At 36.2% G+C, this 27,000-nt stretch overlaps 2 protein-coding genes across 2 annotated transcripts in view; one reads left to right on the top strand and one right to left on the bottom strand.

Moving 5' to 3' along the window:
- Positions 1-931: 931 nt before the first annotated feature.
- On the top strand, positions 932-4,878 carry LOC107566076 (transcription initiation factor TFIID subunit 11-like). The gene is made up of 6 exons (XM_016251454.1): positions 932-1,043; positions 3,308-3,479; positions 3,562-3,713; positions 3,803-3,890; positions 4,328-4,424; positions 4,517-4,878. The coding sequence occupies exons 2-6, from the start codon at positions 3,315-3,317 to the stop codon at positions 4,645-4,647; spliced, it is 633 nt and encodes a 210-aa protein (XP_016106940.1). The 5' UTR covers positions 932-1,043; positions 3,308-3,314; the 3' UTR covers positions 4,648-4,878.
- A 13,060-nt stretch (positions 4,879-17,938) lies between these two features.
- The window catches only part of LOC107566068 (NACHT, LRR and PYD domains-containing protein 3-like), a 45,862-nt gene continuing 36,800 nt past the window's right edge, over positions 17,939-27,000 (bottom strand). Inside the window, exons 6-7 of the mRNA XM_016251447.1 lie at positions 18,414-18,587; positions 17,939-18,216 (exon numbers count right to left, since the gene is read on the bottom strand). Coding sequence (XP_016106933.1) covers positions 18,147-18,216; positions 18,414-18,587 — 244 coding nt within the window. The 3' untranslated portion in view covers positions 17,939-18,146. The remainder of the gene's footprint in view (positions 18,217-18,413; positions 18,588-27,000) is intronic.

The following is a 27,000-nucleotide window of genomic DNA, read 5'->3' as shown; positions in this document are numbered from 1 at the left end:
TGTGTGTGTATATGTGTGTGTATGTGTGTGTGTGTATATGTGTGTATATATGTGTGTGTATATATGTGTATATATATGTGTGTACATGTGTGTATATATGTGTACATATGTGTATATGTGTGTGTATATATATGTATATATGTGTATATATATATGTGTGTATATGTGTATATATATATATATATGTGTGTATATATATGTGTGTGTGTGTGTGTTTAATGCGCTGGTGGTTGTGTGTATAACCCTTCTGCTAGTTTTCCTTGCAGTGTTTATATATATATATATATATATATATATATATATAATTTGTGAATAAATTAGTTGCAGGGACAAAAAATCCAGTGTCTTAAAACAGAAACACACAGAAATAGATTATTTGGGTGGAATGAATGATCTATAGCTAATACAGAAAAATATAAAAATATAACATCAGTGGCATAAAGAGGCATTTCCATTATTAAATCAATCTAAATAATTCTATTTGAAGTCTTCAGCGTGTATTTTCTACTTAATGAATATTACAAGAGGTCTATCTGAAACGCTCTTTTCGAACATTTTTAAAATGTCTATTTTTTTAGGAGCAAAAGATATTCTTCAAAGCCCTGCTGGAGTAAAACAGTGTGTCACGTGGCGTTCATCACACATCTCAGCGACAAATCAGACTGGGTGTATGCCTTTAAGATATATATACATATATATAAAGCAGGAGCGAATCCGTGGAAGTAATATATTTCCACATTTATACTTATATTAAACGGTCATCGTACAAATATCTGCAAATACAAAAAGGCAAATAGTTTCTAGGATCTGAATGCGTTTGAATGATTCGTCCGTCTGAGCCGCTGTGTGCTATTATGTAGTAAACAGCGGCACCCATTGCTTGAGTGATATATAGCTGCGGTTGAAATGCGTTTGTGGGTTAGGACTCTTATTTTGGAATTGGCCGGATGTTGTCGTGTCGCTTGTACTGAGTCTGCGCGCGGTCTGCTGCTTTGATTCTTCCGTGTTTTATAAACTGTTCTCGACGCGGCTGTCGGCCTGAGGTATGTTATCAGTCAAAGTCAGTGTTTATGCGTGTCTGTACTCTTTGTTTACACAATAAGCGGCTTCTTATCTAACAAGTTGTTTCCAGTTCATGTAAACCTACCGGGATTATTACCAGGTTTTCTAGTACAGTGTAAATATCCTGTTATGCGAGTAAATATAGTAACATGTTATTTAACTATGACAAACATTTAGCAACATGAAACATCAAAGTAACTCGGTATCTCAACAGTATCTTTTATGAAACCGCGGTATCAAGGATAAGAGCTTCACATCATTTAATCGATTAAAGTAACGTTACATTATATCAAACATCTGAATATATGGATTCAGTTCCGTATGTACAAATAACACGGGCATAATCTAGAAATAAAACAAGCCTTGTCCATTACAGGGAATAATATTTAGAGATTTTGATGCCTTTAGATCAAATGTTGTTGTCGTTTAATGGATTTATAATAGTGCATTCATTAACCCTTTAACTGCCCCACCAAGAAAAAGGCATTTGAATTGTTTTTGTTTGCATTGCTTTTCTCCTTATGTCCCTAGTTACCACACTCAAAGTATTTTTTTTCAACACATCCCATAATTTTTAAAATATAAGCCTCTTCCAAATGGTTGACATGTCACGTTAAGGTAAAAATACCGGAATTCATTCACATACTATGAAAATCAGAAAATATGAACTATAATGCTAATTTATTTAAAAACATAATCAAAATACAATAGTTTTGTATATTGAATCTTCTTTATTTATTGAAGTATGCCATGAAATATTTCAGGTTTTCATTTTAACACAGGACATTTTATGTTTTCTAACAATAAACAAAAATAAATAACTAAAAGTAACAAAACCGAAGACATTACATTCTTCCTGCATTCAAAAACAGAACAAAACAAAAATAGCAAAAGATAGTAATATAATGGCATTTTAGGCTTTTATGATTCGAGAAACACGCCGTCAAGTGTGGTAGTGCAACAGGATTATTTTTTCTTTCTTTTTTTTTTAGATAAATTAACATTTCTTCGTAAACCAGCAATGCTGTGTAGTGTAGGTATCCTCTGGCTCCTTCAAAGAAACCTTCTTCTTTTCTTACATGGAAGCATTGTAGAGGATGTGCTTGTTGAGGGAGCATCATCTTCATCCAGGGACTCAAAAGAACGGTCACCAGCTACCTCTTCTCGGACGGGGTGATAATGCGGATCCTCTATTGCAGTGGTTCTCAAACCTCTCCATGAAGTACCCCCAGCACTGCACATTTTGTATGTCTCCCTCTATCTGACACACCCACTTCAGGTCTTGCAGTCTCCACTAATGAGCTGGTGAGTTGAATCAGGTGTGATAGATGAGGGAGACCAAATGTGCAGGGCTGGAGGTACTCCAGGACAGGTTTGAGAACCACTGCTCTATTGGGTCATCAACATCACTGAGATCAGCATCCGAGTCTTGGATACGAGGGCCTGAAGAGTGCGCGTTCTTGTACCATAGAAACTGTTGACATCCATCTAGTAATTGTAAAAAAACAACAACAACTAAATAACAATCTCTTACAATTTTGTGTAAGAGACACGCACACACATGCAGTATATATTTATATTTATTGAAAATATGTACGTTTATATTTATATTCATAGAATATATATTTAATATATAAACATGACATATTTTTCTTTAATATATACATGCATGTGTGTGTATTTATATATACATAATAAATATACACAGTACACACTCATATATTATGTAAAGAAAATTTTTTTTGTGGATGCGATTAATCGTTTGACAGCACTAATCTGTATGTAACACTTCAATCACCCATGGACAAATACAGTAGATTTTGTCCCGTCGACACAAGAATTATAGTACAGTGCAACTGAACTGTATACAGTGAAGAATAGAATAGATAATGAAGTAGTGGGGGCTAGTATGCATCACAGTGCAATTTATATATACATAATAAATATACACAGTACACACTCATATATTATGTAAAGACAAATTTTTTTTTGGATGCGATTAATCGTTTGACAGCACTAATCTGTATGTAACACTTCAATCACCCATGGACAAATACAGTAGATTTTGTCCCGTCGACACAAGAATTATAGTACAGTGCAACTGAACTGTATACAGTGAAGAATAGAATAGATAATGAAGTAGTGGGGGCTAGTATGCATCACAGTGCGAGTTTTTATGTTTGTGTCAGCTGAGCATAAACTAAGCGAGTGTGTTTCTTACTCTCATCTGAAATGAATCTGTCAGCCAAAGCATGGCAGACCCGGCCCGTGTGAAACCCGTCGCGAGGGTCAGCGAGGCACCCGCGCCTGCAGAGAGACCCAAGCAGGGCGAGGGGACCGGGGACGCTCCGGGGAGCAGCGGTAAAGTCTCTGAACCCGCTGCTGTCCAGACCTCTGCCAAAGAGCAAGGCAAAGCGGTCAGTCCGTTTGTTAATCGCAAAGACTAGAAATGATCCGATAGAAATGTATTTCTTCATGATTGATCTGATTGTGCTTTAGAGGTCTGCTGAAGATGCTGCTGCTGCAGCTGGTGACGAAGAAGAAGGATCTTCATCACTTCATCCTCCTCCTGCTAAAAAACTGAAAGTGGAGCATGACAAGAAGAAGGAGAAACGGCAGAAAGTCGATGAAGATGAAATACAAAAGATGCAGTAAGCTTTATTTGATATATGTTACACCTTGTTCCGTTGTGTGTGTTATTCTGTATTAGGATGCAAAACTTCTCGTTTTTATTCCACAGAGTCTTAGTATCCTCGTTCTCTGAAGAGCAGCTGAATCGCTATGAGATGTACAGACGCGCTGCTTTCCCAAAGGCAGCTATTAAAAGAGTAAGTGTGGAGCAGGTACTAAAGAAATGTTTAATTTGAAACTAATCATAATCTGGGACCAACTTTAAAGTATCATATTTGGAACCAATAAGAGTGAAAAAGGTTGTGCTGGGTAAGCTAAGATTGTATTAAATTGTTCATTAATACTTTGAGATCGTTGCATACTCATTGGGACTCATCAATACAAGCAGGGCTCTGATAACGTGTCTTGCTACTGGACATTTCAAGAAAAAAAACATGATATTATACTGATGTAGAGTTAAATGTTAAACAGGAATGCAACGTTTATTATAAGATTCCAATTAGGATCCTTCCAAATGATCATAGAAATGCTAATGGGAACCCTAAGTGTCACGCTTTGTGTTTGAATTATAACATGAAAAAATATATATGGAAGAGGTTGAAAGTTTTTGAAATGGATTGTTTCTGTTTTCCAGCTGATTCAGTCCATCACAGGATCTTCTGTCTCTCAGAATGTGGTCATCGCCATGTCGGGAATTGCGAAGGTGTTTGCTGGGGAGATTGTTGAGGAAGGTTGGTTAGACACTGAAATGTGATTCAGCTAAAACCGTGTGGCTCATTAATTGTTTCCATAAATGTGTTTGTTTTTTCCTCTCTCTCTTCAGCTCTCGATGTGTGTGAGAAGTGGGGAGACACGCCACCCCTGCAGCCCAAACACATGAGAGAAGCTGTCAGGAGATTGAAGAGCCGAGAGCAAATTCCCAACAGCAAACACAAAAAAATCCTCTTCCACTGAGCTCCAGTCCCTCTCTCGTGACTCTCCTTCTATTTGAAAACACTCTCTATTAGTATTGTTTTGGGGGTAATGGACATAACCATGCATCTTTTTCAGATATCTGATGTGTTTGGAATACACTGTTGTCAACTTCGGTTTTGTTCATTAAGCAGGTTTTGTTTGATTTAAAGTAGAGGATGTGGTATACCTCTTGTTTTGTCCAGTCTGTCATCTGGAGCATGTGACGGAATTAATATAAATCCATGTTAATGAAGACTTGTAGGATGGTAAATATTGTACAATTCCTAGCTGTCACTCAAAAAGTAAGTATGCCATTGAAATGTCTGTGGACTCATTTTTTAAATGTTTTGTAATATTTGTTTTATTTTGAGAAATACATATATGTGCATTGATGTTTTCTGTAATCTTTGGACTTTGGAAATATTTTGATGAAACCCACAGTTTTCTTTATCATGAGACCAGATAGTCATAATAAATCTTCACTAACAGATTATATTCATGTTACTGGGAATCCCAAACAGACAACAATGCTCAATAATAATAATAATAATAATAACTGTTACACCAAATACACCAAATAATGATCTTTAAAAAAGCATCATATGACCCCTTTAATAGTAAGGTAGTTAAGTTTAGGTATGGGATCGGATTAAGAGATCTAGAATATGGTCACACAGAATAAGGCATTAATATGTGCTTTATAAGTACTAATAAACGGCCAACATGCTAAAAATATGCATGTTAATAAGCAACTAGTTAATAGTGATAATGGGTCCCTAAAGTAAAGTGTTACCAATAATAGCACACTGATCTGCAGTTGCTCCCTCTACAGTCCTCCGTTGATCTCATGACCTGTCTTGTCTACATCCTCCAGGTATTGTCACAGAACTTACTGTACATGCATGTTTCAATAGAGTTGTACATGTTTTCTATTAATAAAGTCATGAAATTAAAATTACAATTGTTATTTGTTATGGATTATTTATTATAAATGATTTATCTGTGAACATCCTTTTATTTTTTATTATTTATTCCTGTTACCTTGTAATCTTCTGAACTCGTGTTTCATGCTAAACCTTTTGTTTGATGAAACAAAGATGTGGCTTGGTGTGTAAATCATATAAACTAATAACAGATGTTTCAATCAAAACACCCACAGTATTCTGGGATCATACCCTATACATTTTGTTTTGTTGTTATGTTTTTCAAATACTTTACTAAAAGATGTCTGGTTTTACCATAATTATTGTGCAGTGCAAAATATCAAAGGATGATGACTAGTATAATTGCATGATGGTATATACACCTGCTGACAGTGCTGATTGTCAGTAGTCTGGATTATATAATCAGATTCCAAAGATTAAGTCCTTGTAATTAGACTATATTATATTTTAAAATGTTCATAACCTGACTACAATTGAACAGAAGTACATTGTTCAATTTATTTTTCCTAATTAATCTGTTCTATCATTTATCTGAAGAACCTTATTTCGCCACAAGGAACCTTTTGTGAAACAGAAAGGTTCTTCAGATGTTGAAGGTTCTTTATGGAACCATTTAGACAAAAAGGTTCTTCTATGGCATCGTGAAGCACCTTTATTTTTAAAAGTGTATGATAAAAATCCACCCAGTGTTTTTTTTTTTAAATTTGGTTAAATGTTTTCCCCTTTCTCAAATCGAGCCGATCTCCGATGCCTGTCTGTGTGACGTCACACAGGCAGGCCCCTCCCACGCTAGTTGATTGACGGCAGCGTTTCAGCACAGACCAATAACAACCAACTGCAGAACCATACGTCATGACAGTCTGAGGACAACAGCGCCAGACTAACAGTCTGAGGCCGGAAGTGGGCGGAGTTCATGTAAACTAATAATGGCGGAAGACACGGTAAGAAGTTAACGGCACAGGCTGTGTGTCCTCCATCAGCTGCCAGTACTCATCCTTCAACTCCAGGATCCTGGCATCTTGAAGCTTGGTCACGGTTCGGTCCGACAGCACAGCAACAACAGCCCACCGCTGCTCCACCAGCCAATCAAACATCTCGCACACGGAGTTCCACCGTGTTTTACAATAATTTAAAATAATTACGAGAGCTCAGTCAAAAGTTAATGAAAACGGAATCATCATGGCGGAAGAAGAGAAAATGGTAAAAAAAAATTATAATTGCCTTTGTGTATTTAATCGATTGTTTTTGGATCAACGCTTTTTTTTTTAAAACAGTGGATGAGTAATTCACTCCTTGATTTGCTTAATAAAAGTCTCCTTTAAGATGTTTATTGTGTATTATTTTCAAAATTTTGCCATGACAACCTCAGGTGCTTCCTGCTGCTGCTCTATGTAATCAGAGTGTGAATTTGTAGATTTTCTATAGCGAAACTAAAATGTGTTTAAAAGTGCGACTGACCAAACCGTCTGGCTCGGTTTGCCCCCCCATCGAATTCGAAGACATCTCTAATTTGACAGTTTACCATCTGATCTCACTCAGTGACTCTTGGCTACGTAGGACGGGACGACACCATGCAGTGAATGGGGGGAGATAATTTTGCTGGAAATGCAGAAATAAGCCATAATTTTGTTTTATTTAACTCTTTGGTAGATACATTTATAATTTCTATTACATTACTACTACTACTGTTACTCAGTGTTGGGGAGTAACTAGTTACATGTAACGGAATTACGTAATTTAATTACAAAATAAAAGTAATTGTAATCAGTTACAGTAACTAAGAAAAACTTTGTAATTAAATTACAGTTACTTATGAAAATGTTAAGGATTACAAAGGGGGTTACATCTGATTTTTTTCACACACACTCCCACATACAGATTTAATTGAGTCCTTTCATAAATTGAAACACCAATGTTTCAGAAGTTTGTAACATGCTTATCCGATAGGCTTTATGTATATGCTTTATTTTTTTTAAGGTTAACTGTTTTTTTTCAAGGCATTGTTAGATTCCAGTGTTTCCTGTCATAGCTATGCAAAGATTTGATTTCAAAAACAGTATCATAGCTATTAAACTATTTCTTGTTATGATTTTAAATATGTATTTAACCTCAGAATGATTTTAAAGTTAGTCTGATTTTGTGGCGGCTGTGCTTCAAAGGGGACATCGGATGCCCATTTTCCACAAGTTGGTATGATTCTCTAGGGTATTCTTGAAATGGTCTCAGTGTTTCGTATAAACCTTGTCAAAAACAGCTCTGTTCACAGCGACTCGTTTCGGTGCATTTCTCTTTACATGCTAATGAGCTCTGCTTTTCCCCTCTCTTCTGTGGAAGAGCAAACGCGATTCGCAAAGAATCGTAAAAAACAAAAAGAGTATTGGCACTGATTGCCTTGCGGGCAGCGTGCCGACATACAGTGCCACTGCGCTTCGGGTGTCCCATGTTTGAATCCTGACTTGAGGACCTTTCCCGATTCCTGATGAACAATGTTTCCTGCTGCTGCTCTATGTAATCAGAGTGTGAATTTGTAGATTTTCTATAGCGAAACTAAAATGTGTTTAAAAGTGCGACTGACCAAACCGTCTGGCTCGGTTTGCCCCCCCATCGAATTCGAAGACATCTCTAATCCAAGTGCGCACACACAGCAGTGAACACACACACCGTGAACACACACCAACAAAGTTGGGGGTTTGGTGGCTTGCTCAAGGGTCTCACCTCAGTCGGACATCTGATTTTTTCACACACACTCCCACATACAGATTTAATTGAGTCCTTTCATAAATTGAAACACCAATGTTTCAGAAGTTTGTAACATGCTTATCCGATAGGCTTTATGTATATGCTTTATTTTTTTTAAGGTTAACTGTTTTTTTTCAAGGCATTGTTAGATTCCAGTGTTTCCTGTCATAGCTATGCAAAGATTTGATCACCAACAAAGTTGGGGGTTTGGTGGCTTGCTCAAGGGTCTCACCTCAGTCGGGGTATTGAAGGTTCACTCCAAAATCAAAATGGCTTGATAATTGAGACTTATCCTGTTTAGGTTTTTGGGGGATTAAAAAAAAGGAGTGAATTTGTATCATTGTAGGGTGGTTGTGTCCACACACTGCTAAGACACATTTATATGCAAAGTAAGATACTTTGCATCCAATGTCTCTTTTAAAATTTAAATATTATAATCTTAATTTATTTCGAAAGTCTGACAGTTATCAGTGTTGAGCACATATTGTAAGTTTAACCCTGCCGGGTTTACATGTTTGAAAATTATTAATAGTTGAAAACATTAGAAATTTAGAAAAGTAATCAAAAAGTAATCAAATGTAATCAGTTACATTAATAAAATAATTGAAAAGTTACACTACTTATTACATTTTAAGTAGGGTAGCTTGTAATCTGTAACCTATTACATTTCCAAAGTAACCTTCCCAACACTGCTGTTACTACTAATAAAAAAGATATCTGGGGGCCCCAAAAGTGCGTAGGCCCTTAGAATCGTCCGATCCCCCCCGCCACCCTTTGCGGCGCCCCTGACCTTAACTGTCACGTTTTACTGATAGCAAACTTCAGGCCTACCTGGGGCAAGTTCAAGCTCAAACCGGTGCGCAACGTTTTGCTACGGTTTCCGGTTTGAACGACATGTTTCCTGGAAACGGTGTGCAACGGGGTTTGAGATGCGTTTTCTCTTGTTTGGTGGGTGTGTCAAACATGTCAGCCCAATCAGCAACACTATGTATGTAAACCACGCGGTATTAAAGATGCAGCTCGCACAATGTAATTAACATCAAAATAAATTCACAAGAGCAAGTATATTGTTTGCACATGTTTATTTACATTAAAGGCAAAATAACTGAAATAATAAGGGCACAAGTTTAGATCTGTAACTTCTTTAAGTCTGTCTAAATATCATTTAGTAATTGCAATGTCTTCTGGCTGAAATGTTTGTCTTTTCATCCTGAAATGCGAGGCAAATGTTGGATCACAATAATTAGGAACCAGAGTTTCCACAAATCCCTTCACTTGATTGGGATGTTCTCTTTTATTCTGGAGGGCAAGGGCAATGACTGTACCATCGAGCGTATTTTGCAGTATTAATTAGGGCTGCACGATAAATCGCATGCGATATTTAAAGCGCATCATGTCAGAAAAGCCGGTTCTGTAATCAGCGGCAAATCTCCATCACGTGCGTGGTTTCACATTGAGCAGCATTAACTACACAGAGTCGTTGTTCACTGACAAGCCGCACAAAATATGATCGTGGTTTTGCGCAGCTCGTCAGTATAGATTTAGTATTAGTAGTTAGTATTAAACACGTATTTATACTGATTTCATCAGGCTCCGAAAATTCTTCAAAAAGAACATAAAGAATGGCCTTCTCAGCTGCCATAGTTGCACCTCTTGCGTCATCAGAACAGGGTGTTCAACGCACCACCGTTTCCGTTTGAAAAACGTTTTGCACCGTTTTTGTCGGGGCTGAACGCAGCCCTGGATTTGCAGACTTAACCCCTTGTCTGCCATTCAGTAAACTGAGCACTTGTAAAATGTCTAATGCAGATCTTTGTGCAGCTGGAAGTAGAAAAATTCCCAGCAGGCACATTGATTATCAATTAGTCAAGACTTGACAAAGATGCTGCAACATCGTTTTAAATTCAGTTTGACAGAATTTTCTTCCAGTGTTTGGGTGAAAATATTACGTTTTCTTGGTATATTTTCATGAGCCACTGTTTTCTAAGTCGACATTGACGGGAAAGCTGTGAAAACTTAGTTTAAAGGGGTCATAGGATGCCCATTTTCCACAAGTTGATAGGATTCTTTAGGGTCTTAATGAAAAGTCTGTAACAGTTTGGTTAAAATTTCTCAATGGTTGTGTAAAAAACCCCACATTTTTACCCTGTCAAAAACAGCTCTTTTCAGATCAAGCTGTTTTTGTAGCATTTTCCTTTAAATGTTAATGAGCTCTGATGACCCCGCCCCTCTCTTCCAAGCTGCTCTCTGAGAGGCTGTTTACTTTAGCCGCATTCATCGTGAAGCTTGCTAATTAGCATATTATTAGGAAAGGCGATTTGCAAAGATTCATTAAAAAACCTTATACTCACTTCTTCTGTAGGTGAAGCTGGATCACGAATGATTCACGTGAACATAGACACATTTATGTAGATCGGGGACGCATTATGTTCAGAAACAAACGTAATCCACTGCGTCTTCAGCGGCTCAGATGTCGGGAGTAAATGACGACTGCTATGTTCATTATTACATCCAACAACAGAACACCTCAATCGCTTAGGAGTCATTCTTGTCTACATCTGCTCCGGCGGTGAAACAATGGCGGACTGATGACAGCTCACTCCGGGCAGGTCTAAGGTAAGACTCCAGTCCAGTCTGTGCGAGATAGGACTAACTGCAGAACCGCAGAACCATACGTCTTCTTCCGTTTATTGGCGTGTTACATCTTGTGTGCATATCGCCACCTACTTTTGCTGTTATGCAGTCATGGTTTATTTATCAATTTATTCCTTGCTTTTGCTTTTCCTGTTCTTACACACGTATATACACAAATATTCCTACTTAAATAATTATTCGATGCTCCATCCCATTCCTTCTCCCCAGGCTCCACCTGGCGCTACGTGATCAGCTCCTCCAGACTAAATCCGGGGTTCTCCTAAAGATCCAGAATAGAATAGAACATCCGCATTCTATGTTTAAATCCTTTCACTTAACCCAGTAGTAGGGCTGGACAATAATTCAATATCAATGTGTATCGCAATATAATTTTTTTCACTAACGGTGATATGATTTTTAAACACATTTCCGATATTTCGATATACATTACCAGTGTTTCCCATACATTGATTTATTTGTGGCGTTTGACTTCGTTGAATAATCTATATTTGTTATCTGATATTTCTCTGCTAACTGATTTATATTCCATCCATATCCTCTCCCTTTGTTATTTGAGTATTCCCAGCAATTATTTAAAATATCTTTAGCTATATGTTTTCCAGAATAACTCTTTAAAGACAACCAATATACCAAAGACAATTGAACTCTCCTCAAGCTCAATGGCATTTCATTTGCCTCTACTAATAACGCATTGATTGGTGTTGTTTTAGTTGCTCCTAAGCATATTCTAAGAGCTATATACTGTATCCTATCTAGACTCCTTAATAATGTTTCTGATGCTGAACCATAAATCATGCATCCGTAATCTATTATAGATCTCATCAAAGCTTGATATATTGTTAACAGTGATTGTATTTCAGCACCCCATTCTTTTCCAGCTATTGCCCTCATCACATTTAAAATCTTCCTGCATTTTTTATCTATTTCCTCAACATGCTTTTTCCAGATATATCTCCCATCTAACCAAATTCCTAGATACTTAAAAACCTTTACTTGTTCTAAAGGTTTTCCATACAATAGTAGTTCAATATATTTAGAAACTTATTTTTTTCCTACTGAACAACATATAACATGATTTATTTGTTGACATTTTAAAACTCCATTCTATACTCCATTTTTCTACCTTTTTAATAGCTGTTTGCATACTTGAAATCACTTGGGGTACATTTCGACCTCTCTTCCAAATAGCACCATCATCAGCATATAACGCACATCCCACACCATATCCTAAATTGTCAAAAATATCATTAATCATAATGTTAAAAAGAATTGGACTTATTACACTCCCTTGTGGAATACCATTTTCTGCCTTAAAAACTGATGACTGACACGCTCCTACTTGTACTATAAATGTTCATACAAATAAAAACTGAGATAACCAATTATACATTTTACCATCTATTCCTATCCTTGATGCTTTAATTAACAACCCTTCTCTCCATATTGTCTCGTACGCTTTTTCTATATCAAAATATACTACTGCCATAGTTTCTTTCATCTTATTGCCTTCAGAAGTGGGACAAAACAGGGTGCAAAACTGAAAAAAATAAAACCTTGTACTCAGACAAATGAAACTACATTTATGTATCTTATATGTTTTGATGTCAAATAAGTCTTGCTGTTTTGCTTTTTTGTTAAAGCAGTGTTGCTGTTGTAAATGTATACAGCTACAGTTGTGTTGCTGGGTTTTATAGCAGGTTTGATTTTTTTTATCTTCCTTATCACTCTGTATTTACAGGATTTCACTGTACTGTATTCAGTAGGTGTAATGTATTCTAAGTTGCTTCAGAAGTATTGCAAGTACTACATACAACAATAAAACAGTGCATTGACATAAAAAAGGAAATTTACTTTTGGTACTTAAGTACTTTTAAAAGCAAGTACGTCTTTATAACTTTTACTTGTAATGGAGTAATACTTGACCAGCAGTATCTGTACTTTCACTCAAGCAATGGAGTTGAGTACTTTGTCCGCCTCTGAGTGTTGCTTTTGATAAAACAAGCTTTTTCATAATTAAAAAAACATTTTTATCCATTTTATTGCATATGAATTATTGAACTCTTCTCTGTGGACACACAGTTGTAGATGTAGTGAGAGGACATTAAGAAACACAGATTTGGTATAATAATGAGAAAATTAAATTGAAGGTGATAATTGTATTAAATACATTCTATTATTAATCCCTCATGACATTTAAAATTGAAAATATTTTTTATTTTTAAACCTAATAGCAGTTACCCTTGCTGGACCTGTTTTGTCCCACGTCTCAAGAATGACTATAGACAATTGTCAGGTTTTTTTTTTAAATTATAGATTATTATCCATTTGTTTTTTTGTGTCATAAATGATTAACAATATAAATTGAACAAATCTTAAAACAAAAAAATTAAAACAAAGCTTGAACGTTTGAACATTTGATTTAATTGAAAAAGCATTCTTTAATACTCCATTTCACAACTAAACACGTTTTTTCATAGAACAAAAAACTAAATTCCCCCCCAAAAAATGATTCATTTAAATAAAATGTGTTTTTCCCTATTAAATAGCACAAGCATCACACACTAGCTGTACCTGCTCCAAATAAATACAATTAATTAAAATAAAATACAAAATCAAATAAATTGAAGTTATGCAGGCACACATTTAACAATAATTATCAAAAATAACATTAAAACTAAAATAAATACTTTAGCTGGGTTTCCACTGGCAGGGTCACAATTATCTACGGTGTATGAAGCTAAAGGTTTTTGGATTAAGGTTCATAATTTAGAAAAATTTTAACATTGCATGCTGTATGTGCATAAGTAGCTAGCAAACAAGGAAAAAAAAAAAAAAAAGCATTTCCAGAATGTTCTATGTAACAGCTCTTTTGATAATTTTTCATTAAAATTTATTTTTTTTCTTCTTAACTTATGTATATTAGGATTTTATGTTAAAACTCTTATTGTTTAAATCATTCATTTATTTTATTTTTAGTGTCACCATAATGTTGTTTTGTGTATGACACAGTGCACGTTATATATTAGCATTTACCTCAGCTTGTGAAAAAGATACTTGTGACAAACTTCTCTTTACAGACTGTGTTTTTAAGGTGGTTGTGACAGAACATTATAAAGGTATAATAATACAAAACAAAACAAAAAATAGTAATTTGGCATAATAACACTGTTACAGTATAACACTGTTTGTTATAGAGTCATATTGCACATTTGTGTATTTTAACTATGCATATTAACTAAGGTTCAACTAATGAATCATGTTAGATCAGTAATGTACATATCAGCTAACTGTACTAACATTATTACAACTGATTTTACAATAGGTGTGTTTGAGTTCAACTTTATGCAGACTTGTGCATCAATTTAACCTCAAACTTAAATTTTTTCTTCTACCTATTTATCTTCACTACCACAGTGTTGATCTCTCCCGCAGAAGCACTTTTTTTCTATACTCTTATACCTTTTTTGAACTGCTGCAGTAGTAATCTCTTCCTCTGCCCCTTCAGGAGCACTCTTTCTCTTCTTCACTATTTATTTGTCCTCTTCTTCAAGTACAGAAAGACAAATTTGTTTACTGTTATTTACCAAGACTGGATGGGTGTCACACTGCGCTGTTGAGGAACCATGAGGAAACGTAAACAGTCTTTAATCCAAGGAACACAGGGGAAAACCACACAATGGGCGCTGGAGTAAACACACGTACGTAATGAGTAGACCCAACCGAGGAGAAATGCACAGACAAGAACTTAAATGCTAGGGATAATTTAAAAAAAACAGGTGCACTGAATGACTAATTAAACTAAACGAGGACAGGAACATGACCAAATAAGGGAACACAGGAACAGAAACAGAGGCTAAATACAACAAAACAGGTCCATGATCCTGACAATGGGCAGGTGAACACAAGGACTGAAGTTCTAAACAGAGATTTAGGAAAAGCCTTGCCCCCTCTCCTCCACCATCACCTAGGAGCCATGGAGGAGGAATGGCCGCCGACTCCAGGCAATCGACCAACGGCGGTGGAGTAGGTGGCGGAGGAGCCCGGGGCGGAGACGGAGAGCCAACGAGCAAGGGGGATGCCGAGGATCTGGGGGGCCAGGGTGGAGCCGAAGGCTCTGGCAACCGAGGCGGAGATCCGCGGCGGAGCCAGAGTGACTGAGGACCAAGGTGGAGCTGGCGGGAGGAAGGAGCCCAATGGAGCCGGTGGGATGGAGCGACAAGGTGCAGCCGGAGGAGCGGAGTCCTGAGGCGATGACGGGTCGACGCCTGACCATGGTGGAGCCAGAGGGACGAGGGAGCCCGGTGGAGCTGTTGGATCGACGGGTGATGGTGGAGGAGAGGGGGCAAGTCGGGTTTCAGCTCTGTTTCCCAGTCTATCAGGTCCCCTTCTAAGTCCAGCAGTCCCAGATGTATTATTAACTCACCCTCAGCCGCGGTGCAGTGGGCGGAGCTCCACTCCATGCTCTCACCGTCCACGGCTTGCTCCCTCGCGATGGGCACTGTCGCTGGCTCTCACACCTGGTCTGACGGCTGGGGCCCCACATCCGGGGCGATTGCGATGGGTCGTTGATCGCGGCGGTAATGGGCTCTCAGTCATCGGTGGGCTCGGGCTGATGCTCCGCACTGCGGGGAGATGGTGGGCTGGGCACTGGGTCTGGAGTGGATCTGGCAAGAATTCGGGACGAACAAGGGGATCCATAAGGGAAGCACAATGGAAACAAAAACACTGAGAGAAAACGGGAAACAAAAACGGAGGGTAGACACCCGGAGGTAACTGTTTCGGTCGGGTCTTCTGTCACGTTACACTGTTATGGAAGCACAAAGGAGACACAAGGAAACATAAACACTCTTTAATCCAAGGAACACAGGGGAAATCCACGCAATGGGCGCCAGAGCAAACACACGTACATAACGAGTAGACTCGACCAAGGAGAAATGCACAGACAAGAACTTAAATGCTAGGGATAATTAACAAACACAGGTGCACTGAATGACTAATTAAACTAAACAAGGACAGGAACATGACCAAATAAGGGAACACAGGAACAGAAACAGGGGCTAAATACAACAAAACAGGTCCATGATCCTGACAATGGGCAGGTGAACACAAGGACTGAAGTTCTAAACAGAGATTTAGGAAAAGCCTAATCATTGAGTCCTGTCAGTCATCATCACAAATGTTTATAAGCAGCAGTTATTGGGGTCAATATGACCCCAATCATCTTTTCCTTAGTTAAAAAAAGATAAGATTTAATATTAAGATTTTGTCACTTTTTTACATTATCTATCTATATTCACACAAAACTGGGCTTGATTCGGTTGTTCTGAAGGAATGTAATTTTTACAAATCTTGTCTTTAAATGAATGGGAAAATATATATATATATATATATACACACGCAAAAACACACAAACACACACACACAGGTATGATTGCCACATAATGTGATTGTAAAAAGATTTATTGTTATTTGATGTTCACTCTTCACTCCTGTTCATTTCTGCATATTGCTGTTGGCTTTATTTATATATTATTTAATTTCTTCTACATTCTAAAGTTAATTATTGTTTTTTTTACACTTGGTTCACTACCGTAGAATCAATAATATGCAACTACAATCTGACTCTAAGTCTTGTCCTTTAGGTCTGTCTTATGTGGCATTTTTCTGTCAAATTTTGTAAAAACAGACATTTCAAAATGCATCAAAAACTACAAAAGAATCTACTATTTGAAAGAATATTTATTTTTAATGTATTTTCTAATGTTTATATACACATACATTCACAAAATGTATCACAAAAGTTGTAATAAGAGATGGCATAATTCTACACCTAACACCTAGATCAATATCCAGAAACAACTTAAATTAAATTGATCACCATTTAAGTGATTTTTTTCATAACAATTTAATATTTTACTAGCAAGATAATGGTGTAGTTGCAGAATTATGTGGTAAATAGGTACAAAAGTACTTCATGTCTCCCAAAACACAGCATTGATGTACAGATGAGAAGTAAACAAAAAAGAATATATATATATATATATACACACGCAAAAACACACAAACACACACACACAGGTATGATTGCCACATAATGTGATTGTAAAAAGATTTATTGTTATTTGATGTTCACTCTTCACTCCTGTTCATTTCTGCATATTGCTGTTGGCTTTATTTATATATTATTTAATTTCTTCTACATTCTAAAGTTAATTATTGTTTTTTTTACACTTGGTTCACTACCGTAGAATCAATAATATGCAACTACAATCTGACTCTAAGTCTTGTCCTTTAGGTCTGTCTTATGTGGCATTTTTCTGTCAAATTTTGTAAAAACAGACATTTCAAAATGCATCAAAAACTACAAAAGAATCTACTATTTGAAAGAATATTTATTTTTAATGTATTTTCTAATGTTTATATACACATACATTCACAAAATGTATCACAAAAGTTGTAATAAGAGATGGCATAATTCTACACCTAACACCTAGATCAATATCCAGAAACAACTTAAATTAAATTGATCACCATTTAAGTGATTTTTTTCATAACAATTTAATATTTTACTAGCAAGATAATGGTGTAGTTGCAGAATTATGTGGTAAATAGGTACAAAAGTACTTCATGTCTCCCAAAACACAGCATTGATGTACAGATGAGAAGTAAACAAAAAAGAAGAAAAAAAAGATATATTATTTGTATGATTAAAAATGTATATATTTTTTACAAGTACTCTTTCAACTTTGGGGTCATATTGACCATAAGGGTAAACATTCAATGAGGACCATTAAGAGTAGTGTTTGATGACCTGTAAAACTACTCAGCATTCATCACGCAAGTTCATACTTTATAACCGTCTAAATATGACTATGCATCTCCTGGTCAAAGCCTTTGTCATTTCACATCAGGACTACTCAAATGTTCTGTTGGCTGATGTTCCAGCTTGCGTGATTATGCCTCTGCACATGACCCAGAGCATGGCAGCGCATCTGGTCTTTATGATGGTGGCCTTCAGGACTGACACTGGAAATGCATTTATACCTTAAAACAGTCTAACAAGTGTATGTTCGCCAACGCCATTCATGGGCAATAAATTAAGTTATTAATTGCTAAATTAATACATGTCAATGCCCAGTAGAGAGCAGTAGATCTTCTTGTTTATGACTGATAGCAGTAGTTTTTTGGATTTGGTTTGTCATTTGTAGATTGCTCCAGGAGAGATTCAGTACTATAAAACATTAAAGAGGAGGATCAGACATTTATATACATTCCAGAGCCATCAGTAGAGATCAAAATATTACAAAATATTAATAAAGATGTCACAATCATATAGTGCAATTCTAAATAATTTGACTTTTTTTAAATGGCAATCATTATAATGTGGATTTAAGCAAAGTAAAAATGCAGAGTAAATGAGTAACTCACTGTAGTTTTTCGAGTTTACAGTGTGGATCCATCCGTAGATCAGAGAGCAGCTTTATTCCAGAATCACCTAGTTGATTATAATTCAAATTCAGTTCTTTCAGGTGTGACGTGTTTGACCTCAGAGCTGAAACCAGAGCAGCACAGCCTTCCTCTCCAATACTGCAGAATTCCAGGCTGCAGAATATGGAAAGATATTTGAATTACGATTTAACTACAGGTCCCATTAAATCTCAAGAGATTCTGGTTCAGATTTCCCACATGCTTTTTTGTCAGAATTAACACAAAGCTTTAAACTGCTTAATATGAAAATTGCCTCAAAAGTGGAACATTAATGGAAATAATTGCACTTTTTGTGCAGTCACTGTAAATGTAAATCTATGAATCAATTGATAGATATTAATACAATTTCAGTAACAAATGTTCTTGCAATTTGTTTAGTAACTCTAAATTCACAGCTCAAATTATTTTTACTTGGCTTTCACTGAATGGCCTTTAGGAGGGACACATTCTTACAGATAAGCACACATGAGGTGACTGCTCAAGGAAAGTTCTTTTTCTTTTATCCAGCCTGTAAGCCTCATTTTTGGTCTGGCTGCTTCCCTCATGTAGCAGTGCTTCTTACTGACATCAATGCCACTTTCACATACTTGGTAATGATCCATGGGGCCAGGACTAGGCCAGGAATTTATAGACTATGCTGGGGGTCTGCCTTCCTGCAAAGTTCAACTCCAACCTTGAACAAACACAACTGAACCAGTTCATTAAGATCAGGAGCACTAGATAATTACAGTGTCTTTGATCAGGGTTGGAACTTAACTGTACAGGTAGGTAGATCTCCATGAACTGGATTGGGCATCCCTGGACTATACCAATGTAAATATGATCATTTTTTCTGTGTTGGAAATGATCACAATTCATACATTTTTATTGAGTTTGGATTAAAATATGAATGAGCTGCTGAAACATATTATAAACTTTTTTTTTTGTTAAATTGTTAACGTTTATAAGAACTAAACATATTTAGAAAAACTATGACTGAATTTATATACAAAACAAAGTTTTGTTACGCAGTTCAAACTGAATTTCAAAAACTTTTGAGGAACAAGAATATATAAGAAAATTGCTCCTGAAATAGCAATAGCCGCGTTTCCATTGTCTGGCTAAATGCGGGCATGCTAGTGCATGCCAGGGCCAGTAGTGTTTCCACTGTCACTTTGGGGGCTTGATTGGGCCTCGTCAGGGCTTCCTCGAGCCAGCTCTTGCTTAGTTGGGGACACTTCATTTCCAGCGATATCGTTGACTTGATTGCAAATGATTGCAAAGATACTATTTAAACTGAACTGAGCTGGATGTTGACATCACTGAATTCAATGATGAACTGTCTTTAACTGAAAAATGAGTGTTTACTATTGTCACTTTGCATTATTGACACACTATCTTCCTAATTAATGCTGTTCAGTTGCTTTGACACAATCTGTATTGTTAAAAGCGCTATATAAATAAAGGTGACTTGACTTGACTTGACATCTGGAGAGCATCAGAGCCGCAGATTATTAACAGTTATAACACCAGCATTAAAGACTTTTAAAATAATTTGAGCTCAAATCTCACTTTCAGACAGCAGCAAATATTTGAAATAACTTTTGTTTGAGATCCGATGATCACCATACAAGGCAGAAATATTTATAAGTGATGCAAAAGGCTATGCATGCTAGACATTACCATATTAAACATGGTAAATACGACCACTTGAAGAAATCAGACAAATCATACAGGCAATCACAATCGTGTATTTATTTAGTAATATATGTTATCTGTCAGTAAGTCTCGTCTCTTTATACTTGACTGTCTGATGTTCATATTTAGCTTTATGTCATAAAATATATCATAATCATAGTTTTTGTTCAGGAGCTCCCTCTGCTACTCGGGTCGTATTTTTGATGAAAAAAATATAGAAATGATCATTCTTTCTAAATGTGATGCATAGGGGAGAGTGGGGTAAGATGAGCCAGTAGGGAAGTTGACCCACCCCCTGTATCTTGCCAACTGTACATTTTTATTGTCATGTGGCCATATATTTTGAAACCACCCATAATTTCTGCCAGACTGTGAAAAGAAGAAACACACGGGAGGAGTGGAAGACACCCAATTACTTTAAAAACTGTTTTTGGCTTGTCAAAGTAAAATTTTTGCATAACAGATGTAATGGTTGTTACATCAAAGTAAATTTATCCAGGTCTAAAAATATTTAGGATGCATATAAGTGATTTAGCAATGTATAAAATCATGTAAATCATTTAGCTAAATATTAGCCTGAATTAGTAAAATATGCTTCGGGGAAATGTATCGGAGTAAAAGGACATTTTTAATTAGGTAATGTAGTGGAGTAAAAGTAAAAGTTGGCTGAAATATAAAAACTCAAGTAAAGTACAGATACTCCCAAAATATACTTAAGTACTGTAACGAAGTATTATTACTTTGTTACATTACACCACTGTACATACACTGAACAAAATTATAAACGCAACACTTTTGTTTTTGCCCCCATTTGTCATGAGCTGAACTCAAAGATCTAAGACTTTTTCTATGTACACAAAAGGCCTATTTCTCTCAAATGTTGTTCACAAATCTGTCTAAATCTGTGTTAGTGAGCACTTCTCCTTTGCCGAGATAATCCATCCACCTCACAGGTGTGGCATATCAAGATGCTGATTAGACAGCATGATTATTGCACAGGTGTGCCTTAGGCTGGCCACAATAAAAGGTCACTCTAAAATGTGCAGTTTTATCACACAGCACAATGCCACAGATGTCGCAAGTTTTGAGGGAGCATGCAATTGGCATGCTGACTGCAGGAATGTCCACCAGAGCTGTTGCCCGTGAACTGAATGTTCATTTCTCTACCATAAGCCATCTCCAAAGGCGTTTCAGAGAATTTGAACCTGAAGTTACTTTAGATTCTTTGATTGTACTTCTGTGTCATTTTCACTTATCTTGAGGACCACATAAGTAAAAGGTGGCTCATCTTACCCCACTCTCCCCCTGTGACTACAAATAAACAGAAACAGACGCGACTGGATACGTATGTGTGTCCTCTTTCTTTTGTGAAATAACGGTAAATACCACTTTATTTCTGTGTGGCTGTTTTTTGAATCCTGACAAATTAATTCATTATGATTGATTTACTTATTATTGTAAAACTGGTCAAACATTGATGCTTTCGGGTTTAAATCTTTAAGTAAACAACAAAAAGTGCATACAAATGGGCACTTTTATCATGTTCGTTTTGTGATCTCGCTAGTTACAGTGATTTATTTAGTTTTTATTTCGATTTATATTTATTTCGATAAGTTTTCTGGTAACTTCTCTTTGTTGGTGAAATGATGGGGTTGCATGACGTTGTTCCAGAGAGGCGTGTAAAGGGTGGGTTTTACTGAAGCAGTTGGAGCGCAGCGAAGTTTCTGGCCCGACGGTGGAAATGCAGAGTGATTTTGGGCTCGGTGCTACAGGTCTGAGGCTATTAGCCCCACCCCGCCCACTGAAAGCACTGGCTCGCACTGGCCCGACAGTGGAAAAGAGGCTAATGTGGTTCTGCTTTGCAAGAAAAACATGATATTACTCACTGTAGTTTCTCCAGCTTACAGTTTGGATCCTTCAGTAGATCAGAAAGCAGATTCATTGCTGAATCTCCTGTATTGTTTCTGCTCAGATTCAGTTCTCTCAGGTGTGAAAGATTTGATCTCAGAGCTGCAATTAGAGCATCACATCCCTTCTCACTAATGCTGCAGTTGCACAGCCTACAGAGAGGGAAACACATCTCACACTTTTAGGTGATCACATATGAATTCGACAACAAAAAAAATTATGTGTACTTGAAATATTTTTTGTTAAACTGCTTAAACGTTAAATGGATAATTAACCCAATAATGAGAATTCTGTGGAGATCTATTGTGAACATCAACTAGCTTAACATGAGAAACAGACTGAAATGATATTGAAAAACTCTCCATAAGGATATAAGCTTGAAAAAAAAAATCCAACAAACAGAAGTGAAAAAGGTATTGTCTCTCTTCACTGTTCACACTAATTAAAAAATGGCATGCTAATTGAAATAAACACAAAAACAAGCACTGCAATTTCAGGAGTAACTTGTGAAATGATCATTTAGGCGATTTTAATGCTTTCTATGTGGCCTTTGTGGTGTAAACACTAGAGAAATTCCTGTCATGTGTCTGTAGTCATGAGGCTGTTTGTGTGGGTTTGTATATATTAAAAAAACTCAAATGTCAAAAGAAATCATAGAATACGTGTGCATAATATTATCCATTTTTTATTATAGTAAAACTCACTGTAGTTTTTCCAGTTTACACGGTGGATAATTCAGTAGATTGGAGAGCAATTTCACTCCTGAATCTTCTAGTTTATTCTCACTCAGGTTCAGTTCTCTCAGGTGTGAAGGGTTAGATCTCAGAGCTGAAACCAGAGCAGCACAACCTCCCTCTCCAAAACTGCAAAATTCCAGTCTGTAGAATTGGAAAAAATAAATATAACTTTTGAATAAAAGTGTATGCTAAATGCACAAATGTCTGCAGAACTTTTGGTATTACCAGAACATCACAGAGAGGATCCCATAAAAGCTAATTTTTTACACAATATATACTGTCAGTGGTGTATGTGTGTATATTAGGGGTGTAACAGTACACAGATGTCACAGTTTCGGTACGTACCTCGGTTTGGGGGTCACGGTTCGATACGATTTCGGTACAATAGGAAAAAACAACAACAAATCTACTATGCTAGGTTTCTTTTCATTTATTTTGAACAGACACATTACAATTTTTTTCACCTAGATGTGAAAATACTAAGTATTATATAAAAATATAAAGTTATATATAAGTTTTGTTACATTTTGTTTTATAAATCAGCTTGAATATTAGCTATTCATACTAATATTAAATAAACTCAAGTACTTGGGTCAGATAAAAGATAAAAGTATGGTTCATACTAATATTAAATAAACTCAAGTACTTGGGTCAGATAAAAGATAAAAGTATGGTTCATACTAATATTAAATAAACTCAAGTACTTGGGTCAGATAAAAGATAAAAGTATGGTTCATACTAATATTAAATAAACTCAAGTACTTGGGTCAGATAAAAGATAAAAGTATGGTTCATACTAATATTAAATAAACTCAAGTACTTGGGTCAGATAAAAGATAAAAGTATGGTTCATACTAATATTAAATAAACTCAAGTACTTGGGTCAGATAAAAGATAAAAGTATGGTTCATACTAATATTAAATAAACTCAAGTACTTGGGTCAGATAAAAGATAAAAGTATGGTTCATACTAATATTAAATAAACTCAAGTACTTGGGTCAGATAAAAGATAAAAGTATGGTTCATACTAATATTAAATAAACTCAAGTACTTGGGTCAGATAAAAGATAAAAGTATGGTTCATACTAATATTAAATAAACTCAAGTACTTGGGTCAGATAAAAGATAAAAGTATGGTTCATACTAATATTAAATAAACTCAAGTACTTGGGTCAGATAAAAGATAAAAGTATGGTTCATACTAATATTAAATAAACTCAAGTACTTGGGTCAGATAAAAGATAAAAGTATGGTTCATACTAATATTAAATAAACTCAAGTACTTGGGTCAGATAAAAGATAAAAGTATGGTTCATACTAATATTAAATAAACTCAAGTACTTGAGTCAGATAAAAGATAAAAGTATGGTTCATACTACTATTAAATAAACTTCATAAAATAGTTGATTTAGAGACAATTAAAGTAATAGTCCACAAATACAAATATTACATTTCCCTGTTGTATACTGTAATGTGTGTAAAGTCATAAATGTAACAGTAAATGAAAAAGCTTATATATAATATAAAGTTATATATATATATATATATATTAAATCTGCAGTACATATAGACATACAAGAAACAAACAATATATTTGATTTCGTTAACAGATAAACAAGGGGGAAAACAGTGTGAAACGTAACGCAGCCTATATATGCTGAGTTTCAGTTCATTTTTGTGACAGGCTTAAGTCCTGAATCTTCTAGTTTATTCTCACTCAGGTTCAGTTCTCTCAGGTGTGAAGGGTTAGATCTCAGAGCTGAAACCAGAGCAGCACAACCTCCCTCTCCAAAACTGCAAAATTCCAGTCTGTAGAATTGGAAAAAATAAATATAACTTTTGAATAAAAGTGTATGCTAAATGCACAAATGTCTGCAGAACTTTTGGTATTACCAGAACATCACAGAGAGGATCCCATAAAAGCTAATTTTTTACACAATATATACTGTCAGTGGTGTATGTGTGTATATTAGGGGTGTAACAGTACACAGATGTCACAGTTTCGGTACGTACCTCGGTTTGGGGGTCACGGTTCGATACGATTTCGGTACAATAGGAAAAAACAACAACAAATCTACTATGCTAGGTTTCTTTTCATTTATTTTGAACAGACACATTACAATTTTTTTCACCTAGATGTGAAAATACTAAGTATTATATAAAAATATAAAGTTATATATATATATATATTAAATCTGCAGTACATATAGACACACAAGAAACAAATAATATATTTGATTTAGTTAACAGATAAACAAGGGGGAAAACAGTGTGACACATAACGCAGCCTATATATGCTGAGTTTCAGTTCATTTTTGTGACAGGCTTAAGTTGTTCACAGAAAGGAAACTCAAATGGCAGAAAGCGACATCCTATTTGTTTTCATTATTTTACAAAAGCACAATATTTTGTTTTCATTGTGAGTGTATGCAAATAAAAGTAGACCTTTTACAGTGATGCATTATTAGTATGACAATAGGAGTGTTTGAAGTTGATTCTGCTGGTATAAGGAAACAGAATCAGATCCAGCATCGCTAACTTGACAGCGCAGTTGGTACTTTATCAAATTAAAATACAGTGAACCAAACATCAGTGCTGTCACTGTTGGAATGCGACTGAAGTACAAAGTCTATTTACATAATAAATAATAGTTTAGCATTTGGATATATCGCAAATATTTGGATTTATATAAGAGAGGTAGGATACACGAGCACAAAGCTCCATTTCACAAACAGTTGAATGTGCAAGCCTTTAAAGGGGTGGTTGTTCATTATTTTACAAAAGCACAATATTTTGTTTTCATTGTGAGTGTATGCAAATAAAAGTAGACCTTTTACAGTGATGCATTATTAGTATGACAATAGGAGTGTTTGAAGTTGATTCTGCTGGTATAAGGAAACAGAATCAGATCTTTTAAATTCTGGCAGTTTAATGCCTATAAAAACGACTCGTAGGGACTACAACGAGTTACTTCCTTTAAATTCACATAAACCCCAGGAACATGCAACAAAGGGGGCGAGGCCATGTGCTGTTTTTACAGAGAAGAGGAAGAGTTGTTGCCATGCCGTCAAAACTAATGGTACACGAAAACATCTATTCTTATATAAATAGGGTGGCCATATGCGCCATTCATACGGGACACGTTCTGGCAAGGATTTTAATATTTTAATATCTCCGTTTGCATTGAACTTTCAGCGTCGTAACTTTGCAGATATTGTTTATGCTCAAACATGTTGTGATTGGCTAAACCGCCTCTAGTGCGCGTCTAACCGTCCCGTCCCGCCCCTCACCTCAGCGGCATGTGCTTATTGTTTATGCTCAAACAGCAACATTACACACTAACTAACATTAAAAAAGTGAAATCGCAATTAACCACCCCTTTAAAGTATACTCTTTGTCAGTGAAAGACGCATTCAGAGTCAGTACATGGTCACTGTCTAGTGGGCTTTATTTTCAAGTGTGCAACTCATGGCATTCGCTGTTCTTCTGCTGGCAGTTATCAAACAGTGTTGCATTACTGCGGGCGCCCTCTTCTGGATTGAGGGTGAAGTGCCTGTATTTGTTGTAAGGCCTCATGCACCGAACCGAGATGTGCGTTCCATGACGGTTCGGTATGAATACATGTATTGTTACCCCCCTAGTATATACAGTGGGTACGGAAAGTATTCAGACCCCCTTAAATTTTTCACTCTTTGTTATATTGCAGCCATTTGCTAAAATCATTTAAGTTAATTTTTTCCTCATTAATGTACACACAGCACCCCATATTGACAGAAAAACACAGAATTGTTGACATTTTTGCAGATTTATTAAAAAAGAAAAACTGAAATATCACATGGTCCTAAGTATTCAGACCCTTTGCTGTGACACTCATATATTTAACTCAGGTGCTGTCCATTTCTTCTGAGCATCCTTGAGATGGTTCTACACCTTAATTTGAGTCCAGCTGTGTTTGATTATACTGATTGGACTTGATTAGAAAAGCCACACACCTGTCTATATAAGACATTACCGCTCACAGTGCATGTCAGAGCAAATGAGAATCATAAGGTCAAAGGAACTGCCTGAAGAGCTCAGAAACAGAATTGTGGCAAGGCACAGATCTGGCCAAGGTTACAAAAAAAATTCTGCTACACTTAAGGTTCCTAAGAGCACAGTGGCCTCCATAATCCTTAAATGGAAGACGTGTGAGACGACCAGAACC

This window comes from Sinocyclocheilus grahami, unplaced genomic scaffold (assembly GCF_001515645.1).
Source record: "Sinocyclocheilus grahami isolate Dianchi unplaced genomic scaffold, SAMN03320097.WGS_v1.1 scaffold1044.1, whole genome shotgun sequence".
NCBI classification, from domain to species: domain Eukaryota; kingdom Metazoa; phylum Chordata; class Actinopteri; order Cypriniformes; family Cyprinidae; genus Sinocyclocheilus; species Sinocyclocheilus grahami.
Note: the sequence above shows the minus strand (reverse complement) of the source record. Positions and strands in the feature narration are given on the sequence as shown.

Excerpts from the sequence above, each read along its gene's own strand:
- LOC107566076 (XM_016251454.1), top strand. The coding sequence starts at position 3,315 with ATGGCAGACCCGGCCCGTGTGAAACCCGTCGCGAGGGTCAGCGAGGCA. Across the intron at positions 3,714-3,802 it reads GATGAAATACAAAAGATGCA|AGTCTTAGTATCCTCGTTCT; the intron begins GTAAGCTTTATT and ends TTTATTCCACAG. Across the intron at positions 3,891-4,327 it reads CAAAGGCAGCTATTAAAAGA|CTGATTCAGTCCATCACAGG; the intron begins GTAAGTGTGGAG and ends TCTGTTTTCCAG.